The 11408-nt window shown below is 49.1% G+C and overlaps 1 protein-coding gene across 1 annotated transcript; it reads right to left on the bottom strand.

The window, feature by feature from the left end:
• Positions 1 to 4213: 4213 nt before the first annotated feature.
• LOC123145756 (nicotianamine aminotransferase 1) lies at positions 4214 to 7111 on the bottom strand. The gene is made up of 5 exons (XM_044565241.1): positions 6717 to 7111; positions 6279 to 6618; positions 5984 to 6202; positions 5583 to 5892; positions 4214 to 4505 (listed from the first exon to the last, which is right to left on the bottom strand). The coding sequence occupies exons 1-5, from the start codon at positions 6989 to 6991 to the stop codon at positions 4378 to 4380; spliced, it is 1272 nt and encodes a 423-aa protein (XP_044421176.1). The 5' UTR covers positions 6992 to 7111; the 3' UTR covers positions 4214 to 4377.
• Positions 7112 to 11408: the final 4297 nt, after the last annotated feature.

The raw sequence follows: 11408 nt of genomic DNA, 5'->3' as shown, positions 1-11408 counted from the left end.
GCTGGCATCGAAGGGGAATGGATAAGGGTGACGCCCTTCCTTCCCTGCCCCATGGCCTCACTCCTCCTCGACGCCCCCTCCCAAATCCACTTCTCCTCCTCGCTCGCTCGATCCCGTCGATCTGGACGAAGTCAGACGCCACGGCCACCATGACCGACCCCGTCCACATGGCCACTGCCCTCCCTGCGGGCTAGGAGCTTGTCGAGGAGCTCCGAACGCCTTCGCTACTTCGTCTGCGCCAACGAGATCAAGTCCAGCACCCCCGCATCGACGTCGCTGCCGTCTTCCTCAACCTTGGGCCACCGCGTCATTGCCGTTCGATCCGCCCCCCCCCCCCCCCGAGCTCCCATGTCTTCCCCTAGGGCGCCATTGACACCGCCATCATCTCCTCTTGCCTTTCCCCTGTTTCCCCTCTCGTTTGCTCTCGTTAGGTATTTCACCGTGGCCGAGAACCGCCGTCCGCCATGGCCATTGCAGGGGTAGCCACCGAGCTCCTTGGATTGACCCCGTGGCACATGCCCGCTCCTATGCACGCCCATGCCTGAGCCTGCCGCTCTTCTTCCGCGCCCGCGGGGCCACTCCCTCTCCACGCCCACGCCCGTGCTACACCGCATCGGTCGCGCCCGCCGCTTCCGTCGCGCTCACCGCAGCCACCGCACCACTGTGCCCCGCGCGACACACACCCTGGCCGCGCGCCACACTCTCGCTGGCTGCGCTCGCCCCGTCTGCTGCCGCCTATCCCTTCGCTTGCCCCGCTGTCGCGCCCCTGCCTCGCGCGGCCTCCAGTCGTGGCCATCTTCTGCCGGCCGCCCCCTCAGCCACGCCGGACGCATCTCTGCCCTCCACCGCCGGCCGCTCGCCTCGCCTGCTGTGTGTTGCTTCCTGCTGCTATGCGCTGCTCTACCGCTGGTACGCTCCTGCGCCATGCCCTCCTCACCGCCGTGGACAAATGTGGCAGAGGGATTGTTAATGGAGTACGAGAAGGAGGTGGCGGAGAAGGTGTGGAGAGGCAGGAGGTCTAGGGCGGTGTCAATGGCTGTGATGGAGGTGTTTATGCGAGAAGGAGCCGGAGTGGAAGGAGAGGTCACAATTGGAAAGAATCGCAAAAAAAATCATAACCCGGAGATCTCAGTTCAAAAAAATGCTAATATCGATGGAGGGGTGATTTCCTTCAATAGGTGGAAAACATAGGAAATATTGGTTGTTATCAAGGAAAGGTAAAAAATTAGGAAAGTTAGGATTTTTGAACTGATTTCTATGCAAATGAGGTTTTATTGTTTGGTAACGTGATATCAGTATCTGCCCGTTTGTGACGTGTCTGATTAGGAAAGTTTGCAAATGTTAAGAAACTATTTATTGGGAGGAAAGTTGTGACGTGTCTGTTATTTGTTTCCTAAAACAAATTTCACTAATAAGAGAAATCGATTGATTTAGATAAGTTAGGAAAGTTAGATTAAAATGTATTATTTGTTTCCTGAAAATCTGTTATTTGTTTCCTAAGACAAATTGAACCAATAAAAGGAATCGATTGATTTGCATAATTTAAGGAAGTTAGATTAAAATGTATTATTTGTTTCCTGAAAATCTGTTATTTGTTTCCTAAGACAAATTGAACCAATAAAAGGAATCGACTGATTTGCATAATTTAAGGAAGTTAGATCCGTGATTTGTTATACGTTAGGAAAGTTCTGGTTGTAATAAAGAGTGGAGAGAAAAATAAACCGATGAACCAGGGTGGGAGGGGGTGGTGGGAGGAGAGACAAAAAAACCAGCGAAAATAAACCACGGACCAGGGTGGGAGGGGGTGATGGGAGGAGAGACGAAAAAAACCAGCGAAAATAAACCGCGGAGACGATTCACCAACTCGTCCATTAGGAGTAGAGATAATAGAAAATTCACTGTTATATCTTTATATCTCTTCTTAGCTAAAACTTAAAACTAATTGTGAGTTTCCACATAAGTTTCTCTGAAGGATTAAAATCCCTCCTAAGATCAAACAAATAATATGGCTTATGACAAGGAAAAGCATTTTGACTAGAGACAATATGTTAAGAAGAGGATGGAAGGGTAGTAAAAACTATGTGTATTATGGACAAGATGAATCTATTGATCACTTGTTTTCCCAATGTTTTGCTTCTAGATTGGTGCGGAGCTTGTTAAAATGTGACTTTGATCTCAATTCTACTCCTGTAATATTCTAAAGGAATGCTTTGGTAGATGAATTGAAGGGTTTTCGTAATCAGGTAGGAGAAGTTGTTTGATTAAGAACTGTTGTAATGTTTTGGATGATCTAGAGATACAGAAATAACATCATCTTTGACAGGAAGTTATATCCTATCCTATGACTATGATGAAACTAATGTGTTCTTGGATCAATGGTTGGTTCATTTTATAGATAAAGGAGCAAGAGCAAAAGGTGCTGAACATGGGGGCAAGGTTAATAGAACATGTAGCAAATGAAGTCTACCGGGCGTCGTAAGGTTGGAGGCCAGGGCTTCTTCGAATTGGTGGCTAAATCCTGGTGGCTCCCCGCAAGTGCATGTTGGTCTTTTACCTGTCAAGCTCTCCTTGTTATTTTCAGCCTCTGTCTAGCTTTAGTATGTGCTAGCCTTCATTCTTCTCGTTCATTAATTAGCTTACCTGTCTAAGGGCCTCTTTGGTTCGCAGGATTTGTAAAACATAGGGATAGGAAAGACAGAGAAATAGAGTTGCATTCATCCTCAATCCCGCAGGATTAGTATGAATATTTGATTGTGCTCAAGAAAATCGAATATGCTTTCGAGACCGACTAACAGTCAACAATTAGTCTCCTGAAATTCTTATTTGAACCAGTTACTTTTTTAGCGATGTCCAATAAGTGATTTACACATTGATTAAGACAAAATTAGTCCGGTCGATTTTGAGTTGAAGTCCCATATAGAAGAAGAAGCAAGCCCATCTAATAAAGTTCATGTTGGCCTGGTCTAATGCAACCGTGTTAGATCACATTACAACTAAAGCTCAAATAATATAGCCCCCGCTTGCCAATGGTATTAAATGGTACAAGTCATATTGTTTGCATAATTATAATAAATATAATACTTGTGGTGGTGTCACCATAAAAATGTAAATATAAAAATAAAGTTTTCTAAGGTAGAATGAATCAGTGGCATTGGCAATAGCCTTAAAGAAGAAAATAAAACCAATAATGACAAAATGTGCACATTATGGGGGAATTTCCAAATAAAAATAAAATTTTCTAAGGAAGAATGAATCGGTGTCATTGGTATTACCCTTAAAGAAGAAGAAAACTAAAACAAACAATGATAAAATTTACAAATTTGGGGTGTGTGATGCTTTTTATAATATACATTTTAAGCATACAATAGTGCAAATTTCAAAAAAAAGATTTCTAAGAATAAATTACCTGGGAAAAAATAGCTTGAAGAAACTTAGTTGGCAAGGTTTTATGTCATCCAAAATTCATGAAATATTATGGGGCCTTCCGCGCATATACACGAAGCTCCCACATAAGTTTCTGGATTTCTCAAGGACATTTAACTTACACTATAAATGTAGTGTATTTAGAAATTTTATTCGAGGTTTTAAATTTACCTAAATTTCAACTTGAATTTAAACATGATGGAAAATAACACTCTTCATTACATGTTTCATATTTTTGGGATGTTACATGGCCTGCTTGCTCGCGTCGGCAGCAGGTTTAGAGCGTGGAGAGGGGTTGTCAACGCACAACCTTAACCACTCACCCTCCCCCACGAGTCGCTCAAAGTGAGGATGTACGCTGGGGTCACACAAAGCAGTTTTGATATCGTGTTGAACAAACTACTGACTATGTCGAGCAACCTATATTTTCTGGTAAACCAGTTCAACTACATATCTATCAATTAGTTTAACTTTGAAGTTTAAAAAAACTCAAAAATATTGGATGTTAAGACGGTTATGTTTTACTGCCATGTGAAAATTCAAATTCAAACACATTCGAGATGTGATCTATGAAAAGAAAAACAACATTCAATAGTGCCAAACAGTAACATGACTATTCATCGTTGAACTTGTTTTTCCATAGCTCACATCCTGTAACGTATTTCAACTTGAAATTTTGCATGACAGTAGAACATCATCCTCTTAACATCCTTTTTTTCAAGATTTCTTTGAGTGTTGGTTTCCATGTGATATTCTCATCAGTCGGGAGTGTAAGCTAGTGGAGCCAGCATTGAACTCAAATTTTTCATGTTCATAGGTTTTCCGTAATTAAGATACATAATTGTGCTGCATTTTCACTAGTACATTCTTCTGAGTTTGATTTCTCCCATATGCAACGCGAGTTGCACATGCACAACCAAACATTTATTATGGAGAACCCACTCCATGCATATATCACTTCAACTCCTTGGCTTTGCCATGCCTTTGGCAGAAAGACTTGACCCTCTCCATGCCATCCTCGAGAAGGCCTGGATCGACTGCAAACGTAATACGGAGCCAGTTCTTCATTCCTAGTCCACTCCCTGTAGTGCATGAGCACGTGTTAAATTTTCAGTTGCAGAATACCACTACTGCTAATTAGTGTAAAATTGAACCAGCCCATGTGTTGTAGAAAGATTATTTTTGGGGATGTGGAGAAGAGCTTTGTTTCTAACAGTTATTTAAAAAAATAGTCATACGATATTTAAACAATGAGATTCAAATAAGAACTGAAGATTCAAAGTTTCATAACATGTTGGAAAAGTTATGGTAAATCAAATTTTGAGCCGATTTTGCCAAGCCATTTAGGAGTTTGGACTATTTTTCAAAGTTTAGAAAAAAATGAAGTGGAATGAAAAAACGTGTAAAAATTGAAGACATTATAGTAAATATAATTATTTTTCTTAGTATTTGGAAAATTTGGAGCTCCTTTTGTCCAGCCATTTAGGTGTTTTTTTATAGTTTGGCCAAATTTCAAGTGAAAATTCAAAGTTATTAGAAGAAAAGGAGGTAAATAGATTGGTAAATAAGGAGGCTCAGTTCGAGCAAAAGCCGAGTCACTGTCGATTGAGTTAGCTGCTGAATTGTCGCCGTTACATTTTTCTTCTAGTCATTACCCCTAGATTCTGAATTACTCCTCATATATTTGTTTACAGAACCGCTAGTGATGTGCTTTGGATGCAATTTGCTCAATATAGCTACACGAAACGTGGAAAACATTGAACATATATGTTGATAGTTTAAGCATGAAGATATAAAAGAGGAAATGCAAAAGAAACTTATTAGCTTGCAACAGCTGCAAAAGACAAGAGAGATCGAGAGTTGTTGTACGTTCATTTAACTTCTCTGTGATCGATCGATGCATTAATCTACTAGTCCAATTATAATTTGATTCGTACGGCGACAGAGCAACGAATGCTGGTGGAGGCAAAAACAATTAGATACTATGGATTTCTGCTTCTGATTTGGTTTTTAGTAAGGTTGCTTGGATCAATGCCGACAATGAAAGCTATGTGATCAACAGCAAACCCGACAACAACAATACTATACACGCTATAATTAGCAGTCCAAAATAAGCCGAATCCATGATTGATTTGATTGATAATGTAGTACTACGGTACCTGGGCAAATGACGACGGACTCCTCGCGGGCGACCTTGGTGCAGAAGTCGACGTCGTCGGCGATGCCGTCCAAGCAGGAGAGGTCCAGCTTCACCATGACGAACATGGACCCCTCCGGCTTGTGAGGGCAGGTGATGCACTCGATGCCCTCCACCTTCCGGTAGCATATCTCCGCCGCCTCCCTCATCACCTCCATGGCCTTCTCGAAGAAGGCCTTGTCCGTGTTGGCGAGGATCTGCGGCAGAGCTCCCTGCACGAACGTCACGGCGTCCACCGAGATGGCGCAGTAGCTCATGATCGACTGTAGAACCTGAAAAAAATTATCAGGAGGTTGTCTGTCAGGTGCCCTCGTGAGCACATTTTGGAAGTTGGTTGGGGTAAAGAAGGACGAAGGTACGTACGTTCTTGTCCCTGAGGACCCCCTTGGGATCGGTGGCTGCGATCCACCCAAGTCGCCAGCCGGGCACCATCCACCGCTTGGAGATGCCGCCGATGGTCACCACCGGAGCTATCTCCCCCAACACGCCCATCGGCACGAACGGCTTGCTCCCGAACGCGCAGTGGTCGTACACTTCGTCGCTGATCACCATGATCCCGAGCTTCCTCGCCGTCTCTGCAATCTGTGAAATGTCTCCGTATTAATTAATCAGAGGAAGAAGATGTAGCTAGACGTGTACGTAGATAGATGCTGGATACCTTGGCCAAGTGGTCGTACGAGTAGACGCACCCGCAGGGGTTGTTGGGATTGACGATGACCATGGCCACGGTGTTCTCGTCGGCGAGGGCCTCCACGCCGTCGAGGTCCACCTCCCACTCCTTCTCCGGCAGGAGGTCGAAGCGCCGGAACTCGAGGCCGCACAGCGCGGCGCGCGCCTCATACATCGGGTACCCCGGCCTCGGCACCAGCACGTTGGCGCCCGGCGAGGCCAGCACGGCCATCATGATCTCGATGGCGTGGTTGCAGCCGGCGGTGAGGAACACGTCGCCCGTCGAGAGCTCGTAGGGGAGCTCGCGGGACAGGTACGCGGCGACGGCGCTGCAGCAGCACATAGTATCTACGCGTTTACTACTGGTGCGTGCGGTGGTGCTCTGCTGATTGAAACAGAGAAGAAACTGAGGCTGCTGCAGCGGTACCTGCGGGCGTCGGGCACGCCGCCGGCGCTGGAGTATCTGTTGTGCTTGCCGGAGAGGACGGCGGCGGAGACGGCTTCCTCGGCGGCGGCCGCGGTGCGGAAGCACGCGAACGCGGAGGGGTCGCCGTGGCCGAGCGGCGCGACGGGCCGCAGGTCGCTCCTGTCGACGCAGTCAAAGACGCGGGTGACGAGGGCGCGGAGGCTCTGCCGGCCACTCGCCTGGACCGCCGGGTTCGCCGCCCCGAAGCGCCATTTCGCGTCGCCGCCGTTCTCCATGGGCGGCTGGTGACGGGGAGCGAGCGATGTGTCGTGTCGTGTGCGCGTTCGGCTAGGGAACGCGAGGTCGTCGTCGGTTCGCTTCTTTCCCACGATGGGTTGGGTCGACTGTCTGATTGGCATCGACGACAGCCTTTTTTTGTATCCAATTTGGCACGAGGCACGTCAAGCCGTCAATCATTGATCCCGCTGTCGATGCTCGGAGCTCTCGTCCGACAAGTTGATTCACAATATTTGTTTGATTGAATGATGAAATCGTACCGACTTCCTCCGTTACTGTTTAATTTAAACTACCAAAACGTTACAAAGTACTAAGAAAAGTAAGAAGAGTACAAGGCCAGTGATTTAGAGCATCTACAATCGCAATTGAATCGCAATTGGCTAATCCAGATCCCTGACGTACCTAGACGCGTCCACGGTCACTGACTAGACATGCCTTAAATATAGCCGTTTGTAACCACAATCTCTATTTTTAAAACATCAAATACATGCAAACATATGCATGTCGATCATCTTGCCCAAACATAGTTCTGTTCACACAAATACAAATAATCCAAACATAGTTCAAACATAAAATTGTTCATAGTGCATGATTGATAAATTGTAGGCAATGTGTTTTAGTATGGACCCACATATGCTTAACAAGATCATTTAGAAGTGGCATATGCACATGTTGATCTCGTAGTTGTCGATGCATCTACAGAAAGTTGACAATGCACTCCGTCTCTTGTTTCGGGAGGCAGGCACGAGTTCCGGCCTTCTCAAAATTATGCGTGCGCGTTGGTCCTTCACCCTCATCCTTGACAATCATGTTGTGCAAGATTACACAACAAGTCATGAGCTGCCAAAGTGTCTCCGGTTCTCACATCATCGCATCTCCACGTACAATAACCCAACGAGCTTAGAGCACTCCAAATACCCTCTCCACATCTTTCCTAACTGCCTCTTGCATTGTTGAAAGCGGTTTTGTTTGTTGCCTTGGGGATCAGCTATGGTTTTCACAAACATCGCCCACTGGGAATAGATACCATCGGTAAGGTTGTACCCCATGGTGTAGTTGTGTCTGTTGATGGTGTAGTTGCACGGTGGAGCTTCCCCATCACAGTCTCTTGAACAAAGGAGATCGTTGGATCACATTGATGTCATTGCACCAATCTGGCGTGCAAAAGAAAGAATGTCAAATCCACAAGTCCTTTGATGCAACAAACTGATTCACACCACGAGCCCCCGCGTCGCTCCCGTGCGAGCGGCTCGGGCGGAAAAAAGCAACCCTAGCTCCCCGCCGCAAAATCCACCCTCTCCTCTCCGCCGCCGCCGGAGGAAGCTGCAGGGCGAAGCCTCTGCGGCCGACGGTGGTGGCGGGGACCTTGCTCGCGTCGTGGGAAGGCCTCGGGCACGGTAGAGCCCTCCCTCGGTGACCGCGGCGGTGTTCTCGTGTGGGTCTCGGATCTGGCATAGCCAGCTCCGGCGACGTGCATCTCGTCCGTGTCGTGGCTGGGCCGCTCGAGCGCGACGTTGGGGTGGTGGAGCGGCGCAGCGGATGACCCGGGTTCGATCCGGGACTGCCCTGTTGCGGCCTCGGTCTGCGCAGCGACGGCGGCCGCTGCGGCCGCTAGGGCGGCGTGGTGGTCGGGCCTGGGCGTGGTGCTGCTGCCGCGCCGGGTGCTCGCGGAGGAGGATGGGGTTGGCTCTTCTTCGGTCTGCTCGGCGGCCGGCGGCGTCATCCCGGTGTCCAGGGGAGCAGGTCCGGTGGGTGGCTCCTCCGGCGGCGTCTCCTGGCCTGGCGTGGAGCGGATCCGGCGGTCAGGGACCGGCTCGTGTGGCGGCGCGCGGGGCCCCTGGCTCGGCCCTCAGATCTGGCCGACCTCGATGGGCGGGGTGGCAGCTTCCCCGTCCTCTGCTCGCAGGCTTACGGCTGCGGTGCGGTGGTGCTGCTCGACTTCGTCGGCGGCAAGGTGCGGTGCTCCTGAGGCGGTGGTGCTGCTCAATAGCGGCTGAGCAGGATCTGGTCTGCAGTGGTCCGGATTTGGTCACGTGCGGCGGCGGGCTGCAGTGACCCTTGCTCTGTGGTGGTGCAGGGAGCAGCGATTCGTAGTCTACCGGTGCTCCTCGGAGGTGGTCTGCTCACTTGGGCGAAAGCCACAGCTCCTGCCGGAGCCGGCGATGGTGACGCCCACGGGTGCCGCTTACCTCCTTGGAGGCATCACTGTCATAGTGACTTCCCCTTCGAGGCTCCTGGGGAAACCCATGTTCCTGGTCCGTCCGGAACGGCCGATGGCGGCGCTATTCGCGACGCATTCCTTCCTGAAGGCATCAGCTTGGTGGATTGTGTGGTGGCTGCTCACTGTGGGTTGGTCGGTGGTGGTGGCGAGGCCGGCTTCTGCTGGTGTGCTCGGAGAAGCGATCCGGGTGTAGACTCGGCTCCTTGATGCCCTTCGGCTTCGCCGGCGGTGCCAGTGTTGTGATGTAGACTTGGCAGCGTGTGACTCTTCGTCCGGTGTGGACTCGGTCGCTCGTTGCCCTTCGGCTGCACCAATAGCCTTGAGGCATCATGGATGGTCTCGGTTGATTGGAGCTCTTCGTCTACGGTGGTGGTGTTCTCATGCGGCTCTGGTAATGGTTGCTCAGGACCCTCTCATGGTTACCGTTGTGTTGCGGCGAGCTTGGTGCTCTTGGTGTTGTCTCGACTCATCTTTGCTCAAGGATGGCGCAAGATGCCTCTCAAACTGCTATTCGTTCCGTTCTTTCTATGGCGGAGCCCCAGTCAAGGTTCGTGTCAGGGATGACACTCGTTGGCTGTGGATGCTCCTGAGTTGTGCCATGGGGCCGGTTTGCCCGCCGATGCGTTCGGCTATTTGCAAAGTCCTCGTATTGTGATCTCTCGACGACACCCCACATCTACTTGTGTCCCTCATGGTGTTGGTCTTATGTCTGCTAGCTTGGTCGTGCCTTGTTTGGTTTTCGGCCCGGTTTCCCTTATAAACGGGGTCAATTTGTTTAAGGTTTTCGATCCGGTTTTCCTTATAAACTGGATCACCACTCTGGCATTTTGGCCAATTTGAGTAATATATTCAGGTGGGGAAACTCCCCCCCGGTGATTCTAAAAAAAACAAGTCCTTTGATGCCACTGCTTCAAATATGATGGTGGCTTCTTTGACGTGACCTTGGTATTGCCCACACAAACCTTTTGGGAAGTTCTTCCATTGCCAGTGCATGCAATCAGCTGAACCTTACATGCCTGAGAATCCTCTTGATGCTCCAATTGACAACAATTTTTCTGTGTCCTCCACAGTTGGATCTCTCAGGTATTCTGCTTCAAACACCTTCAACACGGTGCGTGTAAATTGCACCTTGGTCGCCAAGACCATGCTCCCTCCCATCCTGATTTTAATATCAATTGCATCTGCGACCTTCCCACAAGCAAGCATCCTGAAAGCAACCATGCATTTCTGCAGAGGAGAGAAATAAAGTTGTGCACAACAATCCTTCCTCAGCTTGAAGTTGTTATCAACCTTCTCCATGACAACCATTATACCCAAGAACAAATTTCTGCTCATTCAGCAGCGACCTCGAAAGAAATTATCAGGGAATGTTGGGTCCGCCGTGAAGTAGTCTGTGTACAAAAGCCTTGCACCCGCAATCCTATCCTGGGGAATAGCTCCCCGCCCCTTTATGGAACCGTTGAAGTTTAGGACGTGCTCCTCTTCCTTCTCCCACTCCTCTTGGATTCTCATCATCATTATCATCATCATCCTCATTTCAGCATCCTCATCGTCCAAATCCGATGAGGCGATGAACTCATTGAATATGAATTCATGAAGGTCAGGGTTCCCATAGCCATCATTCCACGACGAATCCATCGGTTACATAGAAATAATGACCGAAAGAATAAAAATCTGGCTTCGACATTTCATCGAACACGTACAGTACAAGGTGTACATATTTGGGGGGGGGGGTATCGGGGCAGCGTCCGATGGCGGCTACCTTGTCTGGTTGCGGCCTGGTTGGCGGCGGAACTCTGGTGGCGGCTGTGCGGACGACGGCCAACAGAGAAGAGGGGAGGGTTGGTCGGGCAAGGAGGAGGATGGATATGGGCGAATTGGCACGGACCCTAGCGGTTAGTCCGAGTGGCGGGCGTATTCAGGCCTCCCATATCCGCCCTAGATATGGGCCGGGTATGTGGAGTGCCGGTCAGCCCAGGCGTTTGGGCGGGATATGTGGCATCCGGTTGGGTGGTATTTTTTTGTCCGAACGGTGACCGGGCAGCCTGCCCGGGCGTTTGGGGCGGGTATAGGGGGTACGATTATAGATGCTCTTATGTAGTTTACTAGCAAACATGCCCGTGCGTAGCAACCGGAGAAAAAACATCACCCCTCATACACACACTCGACGAAATCAGCAAATCCATTGCAATCAT

The sequence above is a fragment of the Triticum aestivum genome, chromosome 6D, assembly GCF_018294505.1.
Source record: "Triticum aestivum cultivar Chinese Spring chromosome 6D, IWGSC CS RefSeq v2.1, whole genome shotgun sequence".
NCBI classification, from domain to species: domain Eukaryota; kingdom Viridiplantae; phylum Streptophyta; class Magnoliopsida; order Poales; family Poaceae; genus Triticum; species Triticum aestivum.
The sequence above is the reverse complement of the archived record's forward strand: the minus strand, read 5'-3'. Positions and strand labels throughout refer to the sequence as shown.